This window comes from Carcharodon carcharias, chromosome 11, assembly GCF_017639515.1.
Source record: "Carcharodon carcharias isolate sCarCar2 chromosome 11, sCarCar2.pri, whole genome shotgun sequence".
Classification (NCBI taxonomy): Eukaryota; Metazoa; Chordata; class Chondrichthyes; order Lamniformes; family Lamnidae; genus Carcharodon; species Carcharodon carcharias.
Window position 1 is genome coordinate 9,130,125 of NC_054477.1, and position 21,408 is coordinate 9,151,532.

At 50.3% G+C, this 21,408-nt stretch overlaps 1 protein-coding gene and 1 non-coding gene across 2 annotated transcripts in view; both read left to right on the forward strand.

The window, feature by feature from the left end:
* Positions 1-21,408, forward strand: part of LOC121283835 (autophagy-related protein 16-1-like) — a 96,620-nt gene that overhangs the window by 53,590 nt on the left and 21,622 nt on the right. The window contains exons 10-13 of the mRNA XM_041198613.1: positions 1,567-1,672; positions 14,430-14,500; positions 15,339-15,410; positions 20,042-20,162. Of these exons, the coding sequence (XP_041054547.1) occupies positions 1,567-1,672; positions 14,430-14,500; positions 15,339-15,410; positions 20,042-20,162 (370 nt within the window). The remainder of the gene's footprint in view (positions 1-1,566; positions 1,673-14,429; positions 14,501-15,338; positions 15,411-20,041; positions 20,163-21,408) is intronic.
* On the forward strand, positions 18,687-18,850 carry LOC121284517. The gene has a single exon (XR_005944492.1). It is a non-coding gene; the product is annotated as a U1 spliceosomal RNA (small nuclear RNA).

Here is a 21,408-nt window from a genome sequence, read left to right on the forward strand (position 1 = left end):
TCCAGGCCTCTCTGTCCCTGCATCTCCTTTGAAATTATTCCCTTTACGTTGCTGAAAAGAGAGCCAAAGCCTTTTGTCTTGCACTCATCAGGGCAAATGCAAGAATACCAAATTTCAAATGATCAGAGCAATTTATACTACAGGAGAAAATGATGCTTTTTTAAAAAATCAGTCATGGGGTGTGGGCATCGCTGGCTGGGCCCAGCATTTATTGCCCATCCCTAGTTGCCCTTGAGAAAGTGGTGGTGGTGAGCTGCCTTCTTGATCCACTTCAGTCCATGTGGTGTAGGTACACCCACAGTGCTGTTAGGGAAGGTGTTCCAGGATTTTGACCCAGCGACAGTGAAGGAACGGCCGATATATTTCCAAGTCAGGATGGTGAGTGACTTGGAGGGGAACGTCCAGGTGGTGGTGTGCCCATGTGTCTGCTGCCCTTGTCCTTCTAGATGGTAGTGGTCGTGGGTTTGGAAGGTGCTGTCTAAGGAGCCTTGGTGAATTGGTTGGCAAGTCAACTCTTGCCGAGGTGTTGCCATGGGAAAAGTAACGGGGAACTATTGGCTCCCCAGGTTCCCCGGTTCTTTAAAAAAGGTGCAAGGGTTGAATGTATTCCTTTTGTTTCCAGAGAGCAGGTCCCTGAATGAATGTCGCTTCGAGCAAGTGGGAATGAGTCATGTTATGAACTTGACTGATTATCTTAAATTGGTTGTTAGTGCAGCTATTGTTAGGGGGAGGCGGTAGCGCAGTGGTATTGTCGCTGGACTAGTAATCCAGAGACCATGGGTAATGCTCTGGGGACCTGGGTTTTTTAATTCCGCCATGGCAGATGATGAAATTTTATTCAAAATAAAAAGCCTGGAACTAAAAGCCTATTGTTCATTGTCATAAAAACCCATGTGGTTCACTAATGTCCCTTTAGGGAGGGAAATCTGCCGTCCTTACCTGGTCTGGCCTACGTGTGACTCCAGACCCACAGCAATGTGGTTGACTCTTAACAAGCCACTTATTTCTCAAGGGCAATTAGGAATGGGCAATAAATGCTGACCTAGCAGGCCCACACCCAGTCTGGATTATCACATCTAACAGTAGATGTTTTGTTTCGGCCTTGCAAGTGTGAGCTGGTCGAGTACGGTCAGTACTGTGCCTATTACGATCAGCCGATGAACCAAGCAAATTGTTGGGACATGTGGCCTACCAATCATGCTAACCAATCAGTCCCCTTTCTCTCCTGTAGTATAAATTGCTGTGATTGTTTGAAATTTGACGTTCTTGCGTTTGTCCTGATGAGTGCAAGACAAAAAGCTTCGACAACATGTCTCTCTTTCCAGAAATATTAAAGTTCTGTCCTACCAGGTGACTGAATGTGCCCTTTATTTTATATCATCTCTCCAATCTTCCAACAAAAACGAATCATTTCACATTTCTCTGCATTCGATTTCACCTGCCGCGGGTCTGCCCATTCCTGCAGCCTGTTTGTATCCTCCTGAAGTCCGTTAATGTCAACTTCAAACTGAAAATAAAACAATTACTTCTGAATATTTATTTATTTTTTTTTGCTCTTTTAACCAGGAAGCACACGATGGCGAGGTTAATGCTGTCAAATTTTCTCCAAACTCCAGACTCTTGGCCACAGGAGGCAGTGATAGGACAGTGAAGCTGTGGGACATTGTTGGAGGTGAGAACGACAGAAGGTCACCTGGACAACAGGCAGAATGTAAAATGAACTGAATAGTCACCAAATTAACTGCGGTTACAACCAAAATAAATAAAAGCAAGAATCTGAAATCTTAGAAAGAATTGAGAGTGAGATAGGCTTAGTATATGTGTGTGTCTGTTTGCACGCGTGTGTGTGTCTGCGTGTCTGTATGCATGTGTGTGTCTGCGTGTCTGTATGCATGTGTGTGTCTGCGTGTCTGTATGCATGTGTGTCTGCGTGTCTGTATGCGTGTGTGTGTCTGCGTGTCTGTATGCGTGTGTGTGTGTCTGCGTGTCTGTATGCATGTGTGTGTGTCTGCGTGTCTGTATGCGTGTGTGTGTCTGCGTGTCTGTATGCGTGTGTGTGTGTCTGCGTGTCTGTATGCGTGTGTGTGTGTCTGCGTGTCTGTATGCGTGTGTGTGTGTCTGCGTGTCTGTATGCGTGTGTGTGTGTCTGCGTGTCTGTATGCGTGTGTGTGTGTCTGCGTGTCTGTATGCGTGTGTGTGTGTCTGCGTGTCTGTATGCGTGTGTGTGTCTGCGTGTCTGTATGCGTGTGTGTGTGTCTGCGTGTCTGTATGCGTGTGTGTGTCTGCGTGTCTGTATGCGTGTGTGTGTGTCTGCGTGTCTGTATGCGTGTGTGTGTGTCTGCGTGTCGGTATGCGTGTGTGTGTGTCTGCGTGTCGGTATGCGTGTGTGTGTGTCTGCGTGTCGGTATGCGTGTGTGTGTGTCTGCGTGTCGGTATGCGTGTGTGTGTGTCTGCGTGTCGGTATGCGTGTGTGTGTGTCTGCGTGTCGGTATGCGTGTGTGTGTGTCTGCGTGTCGGTATGCGTGTGTGTGTGTCTGCGTGTCGGTATGCGTGTGTGTGTGTCTGCGTGTCGGTATGCGTGTGTGTGTGTCTGCGTGTCGGTATGCGTGTGTGTGTGTCTGCGTGTCGGTATGCGTGTGTGTGTGTCTGCGTGTCGGTATGCGTGTGTGTGTGTCTGCGTGTCAGTGTGCGTGTGTGTCTGCGTGTCGGTGTGCGTGTGTGTCTGCGTGTCGGGGTGTGTGTGTGTCTGCGTGTCTGTATGCGTGTGTGTGTGTCTGCGTGTCTGTATGCGTGTGTGTGTGTCTGCGTGTCTGTATGCGTGTGTGTGTGTCTGCGTGTCTGTATGCGTGTGTGTGTGTCTGCGTGTCTGTATGCGTGTGTGTGTGTCTGCGTGTCTGTATGCGTGTGTGTGTGTCTGCGTGTCTGTATGCGTGTGTGTGTGTCTGCGTGTCTGTATGCGTGTGTGTGTGTCTGCGTGTCTGTATGCGTGTGTGTGTGTCTGCGTGTCTGTATGCGTGTGTGTGTGTCTGCGTGTCTGTATGCGTGTGTGTGTGTCTGCGTGTCTGTATGCGTGTGTGTGTGTCTGCGTGTCTGTATGCGTGTGTGTGTGTCTGCGTGTCTGTATGCGTGTGTGTGTGTCTGCGTGTCTGTATGCGTGTGTGTGTGTCTGCGTGTCTGTATGCGTGTGTGTGTGTCTGCGTGTCTGTATGCGTGTGTGTGTGTCTGCGTGTCTGTATGCGTGTGTGTGTGTCTGCGTGTCTGTATGCGTGTGTGTGTGTCTGCGTGTCTGTATGCGTGTGTGTGTGTCTGCGTGTCTGTATGCGTGTGTGTGTGTCTGCGTGTCTGTATGCGTGTGTGTGTGTCTGCGTGTCTGTATGCGTGTGTGTGTGTCTGCGTCTGTGTGTGTATGCGTGTGTGTGTGTCTGCGTCTGTGTGTGTATGCGTCTGTGTGTGTATGCGTCTGTGTGTGTATGCGTCTGTGTGTGTATGCGTCTGTGTGTGTATGCGTCTGTGTGTGTATGCGTGTGTGTGTGTATGCGTGTGTGTGTGTATGCGTGTGTGTGTATGCGTGTGTGTGTATGCGTGTGTGTGTATGCGTGTGTGTGTGTGTATGCGTGTGTGTGTGTGTATGCGTGTGTGTGTGTATGCGTGTGTGTGTGTGTATGCGTGTGTGTGTCAGTTTGCGTGTGTGTGTGTATGTGTGTGTATCTGTGTGTGCGTGCGTGCATATGTGTATGTTTGTATGTGTGAGTATGTGAATGTCTGTGTGTGTATACATGTGTGTGCATGTGTGTGTTCGCGTGTGCACGTGTGAGTGTGTGAAAGTGAGTGTATGTGAGAGGGAGTGTGGGCAGAATATTACATCCACAGGGGGCAGATGTGAATCTGACCCGATCGGGTGTAAAATTGCGCGAGAAGACGTCGGGCGAGAATCCTGATGTCATCCTACGCTCGCGCGATATTTAGCTCAGCGCTCCCTTGGTGCGCTTCCGGCCTTGAGAGGGTAATTAATCCCATGAACGGCCCAACTATCTCTGATTTTCGTGGTCGGTCTAACCGTTCGGTTGGCTGACAGGCGAGTTGACCAGGTGGACTTTGCATTTTTCATAAAACCTCATCCAAGGGTGGGATGAGATTCCAGTTATTAAATAAAATAAAGATAAAAATCTATTGGCAGCATTTTTATCATCTATATGTTCATGTGCCCGATTGTGATGCTTGGCATTTTTTCCCTGACTTTTAAAACTCGCTTTGCTGTTTTTTTGGGTCTGCAGCTCTCTGCCTTCAGGGAGCTTTCTCTCAGCACTCACCCGCACCCATGGGAATGTCATTGCCCCCCCACTCCTCCCACCCTCTTCCTGCCCCCACTCTGGCAGTGCTGAGCTGTTCGGTGTGCAAAATCACGGTCGGGGGTCGATCGTGGTCGGTGGTTCATTTCCTGACCAATCCTGAACCCACCGATTGTGCCCTCCCACCGAGCTGAAAATTCAGGCCTGTGTACGGGTGTGAGAGGGGGAGCGGGCGTGTGAGAGGGGGAGCGGGCGTGCGAGAGGGGGAGCGGGCATGCGAGAGGGAGTGGGTGTGCGAGAGAGAGGGTGCGCTGGTGTGCGAGAGAGGGAGTTGGTGTGCGAGAGAGGGAGCGGGTGTGCGAGAGAGAGGGTGTGCTGGTGTGCGAGAGAGGGAGTTGGTGTGCGAGAGAGGGAGCGGGTGTGCGAGAGAGGGAGCGGGTGTGCGAGAGAGGGAGCGGGTGTGCGAGAGAGGGAGCGGGCATGTGAGAGGGAGTGGGTGTGCGAGAGAGAGGGTGTGCTGGTGTGCGAGAGGGAGCAGGTGTGCGAAAGAGAGGGTGTGCTGGTGTGCGAAAGAGAGGGTGTGCTGGTGTGCGAGAGAGGGAGCGGGTGTGCGAGAGAGGGAGCGGGTGTGCGAGAGAGGGAGCGGGTGTGCGAGAGAGGGAGCGGGTGTGCGAGAGAGGGAGCGGGTGTGCGAGAGAGGGAGCGGGTGTGCGAGAGAGGGAGCGGGTGTGCGAGAGGGAGTGGGTGTGCGAGAGAGAGGGTGTGCTGGTGTGCGAGAGGGAGCAGGTGTGCGAGAGAGGGAGCGGGTGTGCGAGAGAGAGGGTGTGCTGGTGTGCGGGAGAGGGAGCGGGCGTGCAAGAGGGAGTGTGTGTGCAAGAGAGAGGGTGTGCTGGTGTGCGAGAGGGAGCGGGTGTGCGAGAGAGAGGGTGTGCTGGTGTGCGAGAGGGAGCAGGTGTGCGAGAGAGAGGGTGTGCTGGTATGAGAGAGGGAGCGGGTGTGCGAAAGAGAGGGTGTGCTAGTGTGCGAGAGAGGGAGCGGGTGTGCGAGAGAGGGAGCGGGCGTGCGAGAGAGGGAGCGGGCGTGCGAGAGAGGGAGCGGGCGTGCGAGAGGGGGAGCGGGTGTGCGAGAGAGAGGGTGTGCTGGTGTGCGAGAGGGAGCAGGTGTGCGAGAGAGAGGGTGTGCTGGTGTGCGGGAGAGGGAGCGGGCGTGCAAGAGGGAGTGTGTGTGCAAGAGAGAGGGTGTGCTGGTGTGCGAGAGGGAGCGGGTGTGCGAGAGAGAGGGTGTGCTGGTATGAGAGAGGGAGCGGGTGTGCGAAAGAGAGGGTGTGCTAGTGTGCGAGAGAGGGAGCGGGTGTGCGAGAGAGGGAGCGGGCGTGCGAGAGAGGGAGCGGGCGTGCGAGAGAGGGAGCGGGCGTGCGAGAGGGGGAGCGGGCGTGCGAGAGGGGGAGCGGGTGTGCGAGAGGGGGAGCGGGTGTGCGAGAGGGGGAGCGGGTGTGCGAGAGAGAGGGTGTGCTGGTGTGCGAGAGGGAGCGGGTGTGCGAGAGAGGGAGCGGGTGTGCGAGAGAGGGAGCGGGTGTGCGAGAGGGGGAGCGGGTGTGCGAGAGAGGGAGCGGGTGTGCGAGAGGGGGAGCGGGTGTGCGAGAGGGGGAGCGGGTGTGCGAGAGAGGGAGCGGGTGTGCGAGAGAGGGAGCGGGTGTGCGAGAGGGGGAGCGGGTGTGCGAGAGGGGGAGCGGGTGTGCGAGAGGGGGAGCGGGTGTGCGAGAGGGGGAGCGGGTGTGCGAGAGGGGAAGCGGGTGTGCGAGAGAGGGAGCGGGCGTGCGAGAGGGAGTGGGTGTGCGAGAGAGAGGGTGTGCTGGTGTGCGAGAGGGAGCGGGTGTGTGAAAGAGAGGGTGTGCTGGTGCGAGAGAGGGAGCGGGTGTGCGAGAGAGAGGGTGCGCTGGTGTGCGAGAGGGAGCGGGTGTGTGAAAGAGAGGGTGTGCTGGTGCGAGAGAGGGAGCGGGTGTGCGAGAGAGAGGGTGTGCTGGTGTGCGAGAGGGAGCGGGTGTGTGAAAGAGAGGGTGTGCTGGTGCGAGAGGGGGAGCGGGTGTGCGAGAGGGGGAGCGGGCGTGCGAGAGGGGGAGCGGGCATGCGAGAGGGAGTGGGTGTGCGAGAGAGAGGGTGCGCTGGTGTGCGAGAGGGAGCGGGTGTGCGAGAGAGAGGGTGTGCTGGTGTGCGAGAGAGGGAGTTGGTGTGCGAGAGAGGGAGCGGGTGTGCGAGAGAGGGAGCGGGCATGTGAGAGGGAGTGGGTGTGCGAGAGAGAGGGTGTGCTGGTGTGCGAGAAGGAGCGGGTGTGCGAAAGAGAGGGTGTGCTGGTGTGCGAAAGAGAAGGTGTGCTGGTGTGCGAGAGAGGGAGCGGGTGTGCGAGAGAGGGAGCGGGTGTGCGAGAGAGAGGGTGTGCTGGTGTGCGAGAGGGAGCGGGTGTGCGAGAGAGAGGGTGTGCTGGTGTGCGAGAGAGGGAGCGGGTGTGCGAGAGAGAGGGTGTGCTGGTGTGCGAGAGAGGGAGCGGGTGTGCGAGAGAGGGAGCGGGTGTGCGAGAGAGGGAGCGGGTGTGCGAGAGAGGGAGCGGGTGTGCGAGAGAGGGAGTGTGTGTGCAAGAGAGAGGGTGTGCTGGTGTGCGAGAGGGAGCGGGTGTGCGAGAGAGAGGGTGTGCTGGTATGAGAGAGGGAGCGGGTGTGCGAAAGAGAGGGTGTGCTAGTGTGCGAGAGAGGGAGCGGGTGTGCGAGAGAGGGAGCGGGTGTGCGAGAGAGTGTGCATGTGTATGTGTGGGTGTGTGTGTTTGTGAGAGTGTGCATACATGAGTGTGTGTGATGGAGGAGCTGGTATCTAAGAGTATTTTTCCCTTATTCCTGTTGGAGATAGTCATTGCTTGTGGTGCGAATGTTATTTGGCACCTATCAACCCAAGCCTGAATGTTGTCCAGGTCTCACTGCATAAGGACACGGACTGCTTCATTATGTAGGAGTAGATTTCAGGATAACAAATTGCTTGAATGAGATAAGGGAATGGGATAAATGAGTGCCAGTGATAAACATAAAGAAAGAAGCGATTGCAGGACAGGGTGAGGAAGTTGGGATGTGGAATTATTATGATCTGGAGTGTGCTGCCTGCAAGGATAGTGGAAGCAGATTTAATAATAATCTCAAAATGGAATTGGATAGACGCTTGAGAAAGAAATACCTGTAGAGGACAGTGGGACTAATTGGATAGGTCCTTCAAAGCGTCAGTGCATTGATGATGGGCCGAATGGCCTCCTTCTGTTTTGTGTCATACTATGTTCAATACTTGAGTGTGAGGGACCAGTATAATTAAGGCCTGAATTCCGATAATACGGGAGAATCACTGTGGGGGCTCTGATGGAAATGATCTGGATGAATGTTCAGACAATGGCTACTGAGTGAGACAACATGAGCATAATAAATAGGGGGAGAAACAGACCAAACAGTCCTGTGAGCCACTCTGCCAGTCAATAAGATCATGGCTGATCTTCAACCTCAATGTCACCTTCCCATCTGATCCTCGTATTCTTGATTACCTCAGTGCACTAATACCTACCGATCTCAGCCTTGAATGTACTCAACCACTCAGCGCCTACGGCTCTCTGAAGTAGAGAATCCAAAGATTCACAGCACTCCTGAGTGAAGAAATTTATTCTCGTCACAGTCCTAAATGGCCGACCCCTTAGTTCTGAGACTGTGACCTCATGTCCTATGGTAAATAAATCCCAAGCCAGGTAGTGAAGCATGAAATTAGACACAAATCCTTCTCTTGATAGGTCATTAATTTTCAGAATTAAGTATTATATACCTCTGCCAACTACTTACCAACCCAGCGTCCTGGCAGTCTCTCTTTATACGTGCTCTAGGTACTTAATTAAACTGGACCCTTAACCTGTGCATCTTAACAATATAATTAACATGCCATTAACATTCTAGCGTCTTCAATCAGGGGAAATGCTGTCTATGATGTCAATCCCTGTAAGAATTTTATATATTTCAATACAGTCGCCTCTCAGTATTATAAACTCTGTGACTGTTGACAGGGGAGGTGGTAGCATAGTGGTATTGTCACTGGACTATAACTCCAGATACCCGGGGTAATGCTCTGCAGACCTGGGTTCAAATCCCAAAACAGCAGATGGTGAGACTTGAATTCAATAAAAAAAAATCTTGAATTAAAAGTCCGACAATGACCATAAAACCATTGTTGATTGTTGTAAAAACCCATCTGGTTCACTAATGTCCTGTAGGGAAGGAAATCTGCCTCCCTTACCTGGTCTGGCCTACATGTGATTCCAGACCCACAGCAATGTGCGGTTGACTCTCAAATGGCTCAGCAAGTTCTCAAGGGCAATTAGGGATGGGCAATAAATGTTGGCCCAGTGAACAAATAATAAAAAAAAATTGACTCAATGAGATGGCTACCTTCTCATCCCAGGAATCAATCAACTGTCCCTTTGTTGGACGCCCACTTAGGCAAAAATACAACAGCTGCGAGTGCTAAGCAAGATGAGAAATTATTTTCCCCAGTGAGGTCTTGACAATTAAGAGCACTCTCTCTCTTATTTAATGAACAATCTACTTAAGAAATCAATTCACAGGTGAAGCTCAAAGCTTGAACTCTTGGTGGGACGTGCCTGCTACTGTGCTGTCAGGGTCGTGGGTGTAGGAAGCAAGCTTTGTGGAATTATTTCTTTCATTACTTCAGAGAGCCAGGGACAGATTGCACAGAGTTTATCTTCTTGGCTGATTCACATGTGGCTGAATTGCCCCTCTTGGGATATTGAGCAAGGGTGGGAAATTCTCTGATTAAACAGCCTTCCTATGGTCCATGGGAGGTATAAAACCCGGGCTTGAAGATATTTTTTGTTTGCAAAGTGTTTACAGCACAGATACAGGCCAATGTGTTTTAGTGGATATCTAGGGCTTATTTTTAGGCAAAGGTAAAAACAGGGTCTAAGTGGGTGTTATAATAACCATCTCCCCTTGACATTCAATGGCATTACCATCACTGAATCCCTAACTATCAACATCCTGGGGGTTACCATTGACCAGAAACTGAACTGGACCAGCCACATAAATACTGTGGCTACAGGAACAGTTTAGAGGCTGGGAATTCTATGGAGAGTAACTCACCTCCTGACTCCCCAAAGCCTGTCCACCATCTACAAGGCACAAGTCAGGAGTGTGAGTATGCTGTCAATGCCTCTATGCCTTTACACTTGCCTGGAAGAGTGTCGCTCCAACAACACTCAGGCAGAAACTTACAGATCTAGGAGCCCAGTACTGAATAGATGCTGTCACGCTCAAGCAGTATGAACTTATGAGCCCTAAATATGAACTTTTGAAGCATAAATCCGAAATGGATACTTTTCTGTAAAACAAAGTGGAGTTGAGAGGTCTGGTGACCTTTTCTTTCCTGCCAATACACATAAAACTGCCAAGAACCCTGAGTTTTGACAGTCATGGCAAAGTCATTAAGGTGCAAACGAGCTTTCTAAACATACCTTTAAAAAGCCATTACCATGCAAACCACCTTTCCTGTGATTAATGGCTGCACTTCTCCAAATAATTTGAGAGAGACATGCTGTTGGAGCTTTCTGCCTTGCACTCATCGGGACGGATGCGAGAATGTCAAAGTTCATAGCGAGCAACAATTTATACTGCACGAGAAAAAGAGTGCTGATTGATTGGCAAGTGGGGACAGTTCCCCCCACAGCCTTCGTTTAAATTTTTAAAAAAGGCAAGTCAGCTCTGTTCGGGATACGCCATGGGGAATGCACCAGGAACAGTGTCCTCCAGCTTGTGTTCAGTTGAAAAGGAGAAATGCCTGGAAAAATTCCTTTTGGCTTTGCGACCCCAAAGGGACTTAGGTTTCAGCAAATCACACGGCTGAGTTCAGCTTTAGTGACACCGTTGCCTGCGCTAATAAATGTTGCTGCTATGAAATCACCTCTTGGCCCAGGTTTGGGCCCCTCCAGGTCACTTACACTTTCGTTGGTTTCCACAAGAAACACATTTTCAATTTAATGACCCCTAACTTCTTGTCTTTTGCATGTTTTTGATACCTAGATGATATGTTTGCTCTATTTGAAACTGCAGCCGAATGTAAGAATTTCCTTACTCAACTTAATGGGCTCATTCCTGTGTTCAAATTCATCTACGAAATGGAGCAGTCAGATGAGCTCCTGTTCCTCGACATGCTAGTTGAGAAATCTTCCAGGAGGCTCTCTACCCCGGTCTATCACAAGCCTACCTTCACTGGTCAATATATGTGTTGAGATTCCTACAGTTTCACGTGCTATATAACTGGCCTTATTGGTAACACTCAAGAAACTTGGCAACAACCAGAACAAAGCAGCCCACTTGATTGGCACCCCATCCACAAACATTCACTCCCTCCACCATCAACGCACAGTGGCAGCAGTGTGTGTGCCATCTACAAGATGCACTGCAGCAACTCGCCAAGGCTCCTTGGACAGCACCTTCCAAACCCACAAACTCTAACATCTAGGACAAGGGCAACAGACACATGGGAACACCACTGCCTGACTTGGAAATATATCGGCCATTCCTTCGCTGTCGCTGGGTCAAAATCCTGGAACTCCCTCCCTAACAGCACTGTGGGTGTACCTACACCACATGATCTGCAGCGGTTCAAGAGGACAGCTCACCACCACCTTCTCAAGGGCAATTAGGGATGGGCAATAAATGCTGGCCCAGCCAGCGACACCGACAACCCATGAATGAATAAAAAAAGGGCCCTGAGCCATTTGCTCACCGTGGAAGCTTGATGCCGAAATAGGGGCATAAAAGCCATCCTGAGGGATAATGGCTACCCCGACCCGATTATTGCTCGCTGTGTACCACGCAGACTTGTGAATGGGCCTAAGGCTGCCACTTTTGGTCCTGAAAAGTGCCCAGTCTGGAAGGGAAGTGTCTCAAAATTTTGAGTAACAGGTTTCACGCTGCTGCCATGCAGTAGCAACCCGAGTGGTATTCGCCACTAACAGGATGCAGTCGTCGAGCCAAAAAGACCTTCTGCCTACCCCACAGACGAACAATGTGGTATATGAATTTCAGTGCCGGTGTGATGTCAGGTATATAGGCTGTACGTCCCAAAGACTGGTGGATTGTATCAGACCTGTCCCTTTGGCTGTTTGCAATTGGCAGAGTAACCGACCGTACTCAACCAGCCCGTGTCTGCAACACTCAGGAAAAAATGGCCTGGCATTAGATGTGATTCTGTGATTGGACAGCACTTGCTGAACACTCTCAAGGGTGCCAAAAACTTAACAACAAATTGAAGATTATCAGAGTCAGGCTCACAATGTGGCTTACCTAGGCTTGGTTGAAGTTTCATACGTTCATACACAGGACCTGGCCATCTGGAGGCAAAATGAATTTGTCCAGGCATTGCACCTGTACAATTAAACAAAAGCTTGGGGGTCAACGGAGCTCGTTAACAAGCCAACTGGCCTCGATAGTATGCCCCCCACACTGTAACATGGTTGGCGTGGACAATCGAGCAGGAGTGGGCAGGCCGTTTTTTGAAGACGCATTTTTAAAAGGGCGGGAAGGGGCGGCGTATTATCTTCAAGGGCACCCTTTGTAGGTCGGGGAGCAGCACACCATCCCCCCACCCCCCCACCTAAGGTAGTAACACACCCTCTCTTCCTGTCTACCTGCTCTGTAAAAACACACCAGCCCCACCAACCCCTTCCCCCTGCCTCCCTAAGCTGCCCAAACCTTCCACGCCCAATACCCCAGATTTACCTGGCTCCTGGAACCATGGGCCTCCTTCCTGGGACTGGTTGCAGCCCCGGCAGTACCCCACTCATGCGCTCATGAGCCAAATGGACAGGCCAGCAGCAGCTCCCGAAGTGGGGGCATCCTCCCCGGTGAGGGGCGGAAGTCCCACTGGCAGCCTGGTTAGCCTGCCCTCGGTGCCCCAACAGCTGCGGGGTGGGCTGGCACGGGAGCGAGTTGGATCCACGAAGACCTGGTTCCCTGGAGGGGGAACCCGCCCTAGGTTCCTGATTGACAGCTTTGACGGATCCGACAGGGTCAGAACCCTCGTTGCCGGCGAAGGGAGATGTCCCTGCCCCAGAAACAGCAGGTCGGCAGGGACTTCAGTCAGCCTCGAACCCTCGACCTGAGGAACTGGACCAGGGCCTGGCGAACAGGCCTCAATCTTGCACCTTGGCTGGGATGGAATAAAGGAAACGTTAAGCAACAGTGAATCTGACCTCCCAAACCTCCGGAGCCTTTCTTCAGTGCGCAAGAAAGGATCTGAGTGATCTCAAGCTTCATCCTGAGGAAAAGCAATTATAACAGAGAACTCCGGAAATCCTAAGGCCTAAACCCTTTTGCAATCTCAGTCTTTTCCTCTGTGTGTGTGTGTGTGTGTGTGTGTGTGTGTGTTGATCTGTATTAGTCTCAGTCTTTTCCTCTGTGTGTGTGTGTGTGTGTGTGTGTGTGTGTGTGTGTGTGTGTGTTGATCTGTATTAGTCTCAGTCTTTTCCTGTGTGTGTGTGTGTGTGTGTTGAATTAGTATGTAAGTCGATGTAATTACATATATTTGGGTGTTAAGCAATAAACAATTCTTCTTTCACTTAAAACTTAGGCCCGGATTCTCTGTTCAGGCAGGCGCAGTGGGCAGGCCTGGGGGAAGCTGAGAAACGGCCCTCTGCCCGCGATTGGCACCCCCCCCCCCCCCACCCCCCGACCTGCGATTTCGTGCTGGCTGGTCAATTAACGGCCGGCCGGCGTGAAACATGAGCTGAGTGCTGCCAGAATGGAGGCAGGAGGAGGAGGGTGAGCGTGGTGGGGAGCACGGGCGCTGACAGCTCCCTGAGGGCACCGAGCCGCTTCAGGGAGCCGGGGAGAGTTGGAGAAAGGGAAACAAAGATTTTAAAAGATGATGTAAACATGTCCCCGCATGTGATTCCGTCACAGGAAGAGGGACACGTGGAACATGATGGTGAAAAGCATCGAGTGGGTTTTTATTGACCGCTGGAAACCTCATCCCGCCCGCGGATGAGGCTTCGTTACAAACGCAAAGGCCTCCTGGCCTATTTACCCATCCGCCAACCGTAAGGTTGGGTGGGCAGCGAAAAATACAATTTAATGAATTGGTTAAGGGCCTGTTAAGGCCTGTTAATTGTTGGCGGACACGCTGCCAACTCTCACCTGTGCCCGCCAACTGAAAGATCACACGAACGCTCAAAGTGTCCCAATGTCATCGCGGGTGATTTGATGCCCGGTTGGGTCAGGTGTGTACCCACTCGCCCAACGAGCGTAAAATCCTGCCCTGAGGGTAAAACCTGTCATTTGCCTGTCCCTGGCGATTACCGTACTCAGGAGGTGAAATGGTTTCTTTTTAAACACGCTGTCTTCGGTCAGTCGGGAGCTGTGAACCAGGTGAGCCGGCCCCTGCCGTCTCTCTCTCCCCCCACGTCGTTCCTGGAGAATACCGAGGGTCCGGAATGCCCCAGCTGACACACACCTGCACCTTACAGGATGGCTCAGGGATTGAGCGAGATGGGGGGGCGGGGGGTGGCGGGGATCTCGGACACAGCACTGGACGTCCTGATGGTGGGGTGGGGGGGGGGGAACGAGGATTGTCCTGCCCTCCTCGCCCTCACCACCCTCCTGCCCTCCCCCTCTCCTCCAGCCGCTCACCTTCTCCACCCATTTATATAGTCCAGACCAAGGGGAAGCCCCAACAAGATTCCCATGGTCCAGGTCCCCTGGTAGCTCATGTTAGTTGGAGTGCCAAATCATTTACTCTATTTCGGTGAAGTCCTCAGAGCATTTCCAGAAAAACCTAACCCTCTCCACCCCTCTCCCTCCTCCTTTACAAGATGCCCCTTAATAACCTACCTCTTTGACCGAATATTTGTTCACCTCTACTGATAACTCCTGACTGGGCCCGCTGCCAGGTTTTGTTTGCTAATCGCTCCCATGAGGTTTTACTTCATTAAAGGTGCTATTTCAACGCAAGTTGTCTTTGCTGTTGGAATGGACGTTTGCTTTGTGGGTTTGGCAACAAGCGGCGGAGTTCCGACCCCTGCTAACCCTGTGTTTCGATTTTCAACCAACAGGAATGCTGCAGAAGCTGAAAACCCTGGAGGGGAGCAATGATGGAGTGACCAGCATCGAGTTTGATCCCTCGGTGAGTGAAGAGGAACCTGAAATTTGGGGGCTCAGGCGGGTTGGATCGTGTCGTGGGTCACAGACTATGACCAAATTAGGGGAACCAAACATCTCTTGCCCTCTCCCCGCCCCCTGCTGTCCCCAAACTGACACCTTATCATAGATTATTTTTTATTCATTCATGGGATGTGGGCTTCACTGGCTGGGCCCAGCATTTATTGCCCCTTGAGAAGGTGATGGTGAGCTGCCTTCTTGAACCGCTGCAGTCCATGTGGTGTAGGTACACCCACAGTGCTGTTAGGGAGGGAGTTCCAGGATTTTGACCCAGCGACAGTGAAGGAACGGCCGATATATTTACAAGTCAGGTTGGTGGGTGATTTGGAGGGGAACTTGCAGGTGGTGGTGTTCCCATCTATTTGCTGCCCTTGTCCTTCTAGATGGTAGTGATTGTGGGTTTGGAAGGTGCTGCCTAGGGAGCCTTGATGAATTCCTGCAGTGCATCTTGTAGATGGTACACACACTGCTGCTACTGTGTCAGTGGTGGAGGGAATGACTGTTGAAGGTGGTGGATGGGGTGCCAATCAAGCTGGTGACCTTATCCTGGATGGTGTCCAGCTTCTTGAGTGTTGTTGGAGCTGCACTCATCCAGGCAAGTGGGGATTATTCCATCACACTCCTGACTTGTGCCTTGTAGATGGTGGACAGGCTTCGGGGAGTCAGGAGATGAGTTACTCACCGCGGAATTCCCAACTTCTGGCTCTTGTAGCCACAGTACATATGACACACTAGTGATATGTTTTTAAGCCAGATCCTCAAATAATATCATTTTTTCCTTCTCTCATCTCTGTTTCCTGTAGGGTCTGCAACTCTTGGCAGGATCGTATGATAACACTGCCCGGCTATGGAGTCTGAAGGACTGTGAGCTGAAGGTATGTCTGATCAGAGTGCTTTTGTTGTATTTGAAACCCTGGTCAATTACTGGTTTGTCGATTGCTCCTGACAATAAACCGGAACAAAAAGAGAGAACTTGCATTTATATAACACCTTTCACATCTTCGGAACGCAAAGCATTTTTGCAGCCAATAAAATTTCATTTGAAGTGTGGTCACTGTTGTGATGTGGGAAACCCAGCAGCCAATTTGTGGAGCAAGCTCCCACAAACAATAATATGATAATGAGCAGATAATCTGTTTTGGTTATGTTGGCTACGAGATATAACTTGACCCAGGACTATGAGTGAGATCACCTGCTCTCCTTCAGGGCTTTTTACCTTGGAGAGCATGTGTAGCATTCCCAGGACTTGCTCTGGGAGTGTGAACTGCATCCTGGACCATGGAGTGTGTCCCAAACTGCTGCCATGTCCTTCTGTCTTGGACTTTTGGCATGGGACTTAGTTCATTGACAGACTGTAGACTTATCTGGTATCTGTTTAACATTGCTTTATAAACAGAAGCTCTAAACTACTTCTAAACAGGTTAGAGTAGGCACGCAGCTTCTAGGTATGATTCCAACCCTTTCCTCTTTCTCTTTTGTGTCTCTCTCCTCTCTCCTCTCTCTCTCTCTCTCTCTCCTCTCTCTCTCTGTGTCTCTCTCTCCCTCTCTCACCTCTCTCTTTCTCCTCTCTCTCTCTCTCTTTTTCTTTCTCTCTTTCTCCTCTCTCTCTCTCGCTTTCTCTCTTTTTCTTTCTCTCTTTCTCTCTCTCTCTCTCTTTCTCTCGTTCGAGTCAGTGGTACATTATCATCTATGTCATACATTTGCATATCCCATCTGTTAACTTGTTATACTACACCATCCCTCAGGTATGCTATTCTACTTTTTAGAAGCAACATGAAACAATTTCTTTAACTATTTACATCACATTTCTGTAACTCTCTTTCTACAACTGCTGATTCTACTGAACCCCAACTCCCGCCCTTCCCCTCCGCAAGTCCTAGCGTTGGGGGATTCAATCACCCTCAGCATTCTTGGCTCTTAGGGGAAATGGCTTGGAGACAACAGAACTTACTTCTGAAATGGGTAGCACATCATCATCTTCAGAACAGGATAACACTTTATCCAGCATTGCTGTCAGCCTCTCTGGGAAGCTGAGTGTCGGTTGCAGGATGACTGAACTGCAAGGATGACGGAAGACTGATCCGAAGGGAAAGACTGAAGAGAATCAATCTTTGGACCCTCTGGGACCAGAAGAGAAGAACTCAGGGCACTCTGAAGACATTGTTGCTCCTTCAGCGGACTCTGGGAAGAAGCTTAAGAAGTGGAATAGTCTTCAACTCCTGGGAAGACTGCCACAGCTGCTTCACCCACTGCTGGATCAAAGACTGAAAAGGCATTGAAGATGTGAGATTTTGATGAGCTTAGACGACGAAGGAAAAAAACGACCAACTTCCCGTAAGACTGTCAGGGAGAGAAGAAGATATGATATCTCAGCGATACTCTGGGCGGACCATCTACTTTCTGTAGGCAGTGGAAGAGAGCCACACGTCTCTCTCTGTGTGAGGTTGTTCCACTATGGGCAAAGGGAAGGATTAATGAGGGTATGGAGACAAGACAGCCTTATCTTCTGTAACGAGGGGAGTTTATTGTTGACAATCAACACTGGGACAAGATTGCTGTGCGGGATTCTGCAGCTTCAGAAGTGGTAAAGATTGTGCTGCAGCTTCTGTGCTGAGTTCCAGCTCTGAAGGGGGGATGACCTTCAGCTGGGACTGAGGTATAAGCATCTCACCCTGGGAAGGTACCAGCTCTTGAGCACTGTGATCCTCTAAGGACTCTACCCTGGATTAAGGCAAGGGATTCTCTGTGAACGACTCTTTGTGAGCAACAGGAGACAGTGTAAGCAATACATCGGGAGATTCAGTGGAACTAAGATCTGAACGCTACTCAGCTACTGAAAGCACAGCTGATTCTTCTAGAAAAGACATTGGAGATGTCACAATGTGCATCCAATAGCAGGGCAGATGAATCATCCCCTAGGACCTCAATCTCCAAGCGATCACTCAGTGCTGCAAGGGCTTCTTCCTCATCACTCTCTAGGAAGAGCCAATTCAGGTCCAGCAGCTCTTCATGTGGATGGTCACTGTCTGCTGCAGTGTCTTCTGTATCCACCAGCACTGGCCTGGCTTCATGAAGAACTGAAAGATTCATAACTTTCATGTCTGCCTCGGGTCTGGTGGATGGTGTCTCAATGAGAGAAAGGAACATACTGCTGAGTGTACAAACTTCCTCAGCTTCTGATGGCTGAATGTCCACTGCTTCTAAGTAAAAGGCTGAAGATTGTTGTATGGAAGACAGTGAGTCATTCAAATGATGAGCTTCATCTGGTTTCTCCCAGCAGCACACTGACATCACCACTCAATAGGGATGTACAATGATAGTGAAGAAAATGGAGAGAATCAACAATCTGTTGTCCGTTGTGGCTAAGAGGAGCAATAATCCTGCCTCTGATTGGAAGGTCAGTGCTGCCTGGACCTTGTAATTTGATGTCTGATGGATGAAGCCAGTCGAGGTCATCTGCTAAAATGTTAACAGCTGCTCCAGTATCAATTTTGAAAGAAGTATCAAATGCTTGAACTTAGACTGTAACTGACCTGTAGTCTGGATAAGAATATCTAGGAATCCTGCAGGGTCATCGTTTTCTGGACTTCCATTTCTCAGAAGAAACATGTTTCAGAAATATCTACTGGCCTGTGACTTTGATTAAAATTGCTGGATTTGCAGAAACACCTGAAATGTCCAGTTTTGGTAGACATTCTGTGCTCCCTGCTTGGGTAGCCTTGGCGTCCATGCTGGCCGTCTTGTGCCAAGCAAGCATTTCAAAATGGCTTTTGGCATGGAGCTTCCTGCCCTATCGGTTTGTTGGCAGGCTTTGTATTTGTGGGGCTTCAGCCCGTGGGCCTATCCAATCTGTGGAGTCCGTGTGAGTCAAGCCTCGGAGCCTGTAGAAGTTATGGCCAGGTTAAATGCTTGAAGCTCAGCTTGTCTCACATACTGGATCGCTTGATTCAATGTAAGGTTGCCTTTGGTTACAGAGAGTTGGAGAGGTTTTCATGCCAAGCACCCTTGACTGATCATGAATTATCACGTCGCTCAGCGCCCCATATCCTTAGGAGCTAGCTAGGCGATGTAGGTTGGTTAGGAATAACTCTATCAATTCCCGAGGTCGTTGTGAGCGCTCGTTAAAATGTGCTCCTTCAATGACTAAATAGATACTTACCTGGCAGGGGAGAGACAATGATCATGGAGGTTGTTCTCTCAGGACGAGGCTATCCCATTGCACTTCGGGTGTGCTGATGCCTGCGATGTCCTCAAATGCGGAATAGTCGACTGCAAAATTTGTGGTAGTGGGGGACTGTGTTCGCACTCTCCCCTGATTCACAATTCAAAAAATAGAGTTTAATGACTAAATGTTGCATCCTGGCTAAAATAGGGGTCGAAGGCTTTAATAATGGAATCAAAGCTCCCGGTCGACTCCTGCGCACCCTGTCTTGGAAGAACATCGTCTGCTACTGGACCTACTGCATAGAGGAGGGAACTGACTTGAAGCTTTGGCTCTTTCTTGTGAAGACCTGACGTTGCTCGGTACCGGAGAAAATGGCGTTTCCATAACTTCCGCTGCTGGCCTCTCTGTCAAACGGGCAGGACAATGGCAGGGACTGCTCTGCGCACGCACAGCCATCGTTACCTCTCTGTGTGCCTCCCTCTTCTTGTGAAATGCCTCGAGCTGCTGTCAAAGGCTCCTCCACTCTGTGGTTCCTTCGATAACACCGATGTGCCTTTTACATCGATGCCTCCATCGTTGCCAACATGTTCTGGGCTGCCACCAATTTCTGGGTTTGACTCCTTCTGTCTTGGACTCTACTACAGAGTGGGGCTTGAACAACAAAACTTGCATTTATATAGCATCATTAAAGTATTGAAACGGCCCAAGATGCATCACCAAACACGATTTAATAACCAAACAACATAAAAGAGATGTTAGGACAGGTGATCTAAAGCATGATCAAAGATTCATGTTTTAAAGAGCATCTTAAAGGAGGAGAGGGAGGCGGAGAGGTTTAGGGAGGGAATTCCAGAGCCTGGTACCCAGGCAGCTGAAGACACGGCCACCAAAGGCGGAACGATTAAAATCGGGGGAGTGCTCAGGAGGCCGGAATTGGAGGAGCGCAGACATCTCGGAGAATTGTGGGGTTGGAAGAGATTGTAGGGGTAGGGAGGGGCGGGGCCAAGGAAGGATTTGAAAACAAGGATGAGAATTTTAAATTAAAGATTTTGCTTGGCTGGAAGGTTAGTGAGCACAGGGTCTTCTGAGACGAAGGCGGGTCTGATAACTGAGCTAAGGTAGATGTGTTAATGAGTGGTTTTGAGCTCTCTAGGGGAGAGGCTAAGGGAGAGCAGAGATTAACAAAGTACCCAGAATGTAAGTTAAATGAGTCTTTAAGTCTATATGCTCTTTAATTGGATTTCTTAGTCCTTCCGTTTCGATGTCTTTTCTCCATCATTGATTTTTATATTTTACAATTTGTTTTTTTTTAATTTGTTCTGCTTTGTTTTTTCCATCCAGTGCACTTTGTCAGGTCACAGTGCAAAGGTCACGGCAGCAAAGTTCAAGTTTTATTACAGAGAAGCTGTCACAGGAAGTCACGACAGAACAATCAGAATCTGGGACCTGAACAACATAGCCTGTGAGAAAAGTTTCTTTATTCCTGGTTTTATAAACTGTTAGGAGAGGGTGTACACGTTCCTCATCCTGTACTGTAAACCGTTGTCTCCCTTCTCACTTGCTCCCTGTTCTTTTCCAACCCTTTCTCACCTCTCTAATTGTGTGTCTCTTCTCTTTTGTTCAACCATTGATCTCCACTTGGTTCACCATTTTGTCCTCTCCCTATTCCATCCCCTGCCCCTCCTCCCCAGCTTCTGTCTCTGCCCCCCCACCCTCCCCCCACTGCCACTGTTGTAGTCAGTTGGTGAATTAAGAAACCAAAGCCAGTCTTAATTTGGAATAGCTTTATTCACGGAGTGAAATGTTACAAGTATGTATTGCCTGACACTGTTTCACCTCCCCCTGTCAGTAAATGTCTCTTCAAATGTGCTCAAGGAACATCCAGTCAATGCCCTCCACCTGTATGCACTTAACCTCAATTGATGCAATTAACAATTGCTCCTTCCAGCCCCCCTCCAACCCCGACATGCATTAGACAGAACTAAGTGATCCCACAACCAACGGATCAGATCTTAGCTCTGCAGTCCTGCCACATGGTGGTGGACAATTAAACAACTCACTGGAGGAGGAGAATCCACAAATATCCCCATCCTCAATGATGGAAGAGCCCAGCACATCAGTGCAAAATATAAGGCTGAAGCATTTACTACAATCTTCAGCCAGAAGTGCTGAGTGGATGATCCATCTTGGTCTCCTCCGGAGGTCCCCAGCATCACAGATGCCAGTCTTTAGTCAATTCGATTCACTCCATGTGATATTAAGAAATGCCTGAAGGCACTGGATACTGCAAAGGCTTTGGGCCCTGACAATATTCCGGCAATAGTACTGAAGACTTGTGCTCCAGAACTTGCCACACCCCTAGCCAAGCTGTTCCAACACTGGCATCTACCCAAAGATGTGGAAAATTGCCCAGGTATGTCCTGTACACAAAAAACAGGACAAATCCAACCCGGCCAATTACTGCACCATCTGTCTAACCTCGATCATCAGTAAAGTAATGGAAGGGGCCGTTAAAGTGCTATCAAGCAGCACTTGCTGAGCAATAACCTGCTCTCTGATGCCCAGTTTGGGTTCTGCCAGGGCCACTCAGCTCCTGACCTCATTACAGCCTTGGTTCGAACATGGACAAAAGAGCTGAGCTCCCGAGGTGAGGTGAGAGTGACTGCCCTTGACATCAAGGCAGCATTTGACCAAGTGTGGCATCAAGG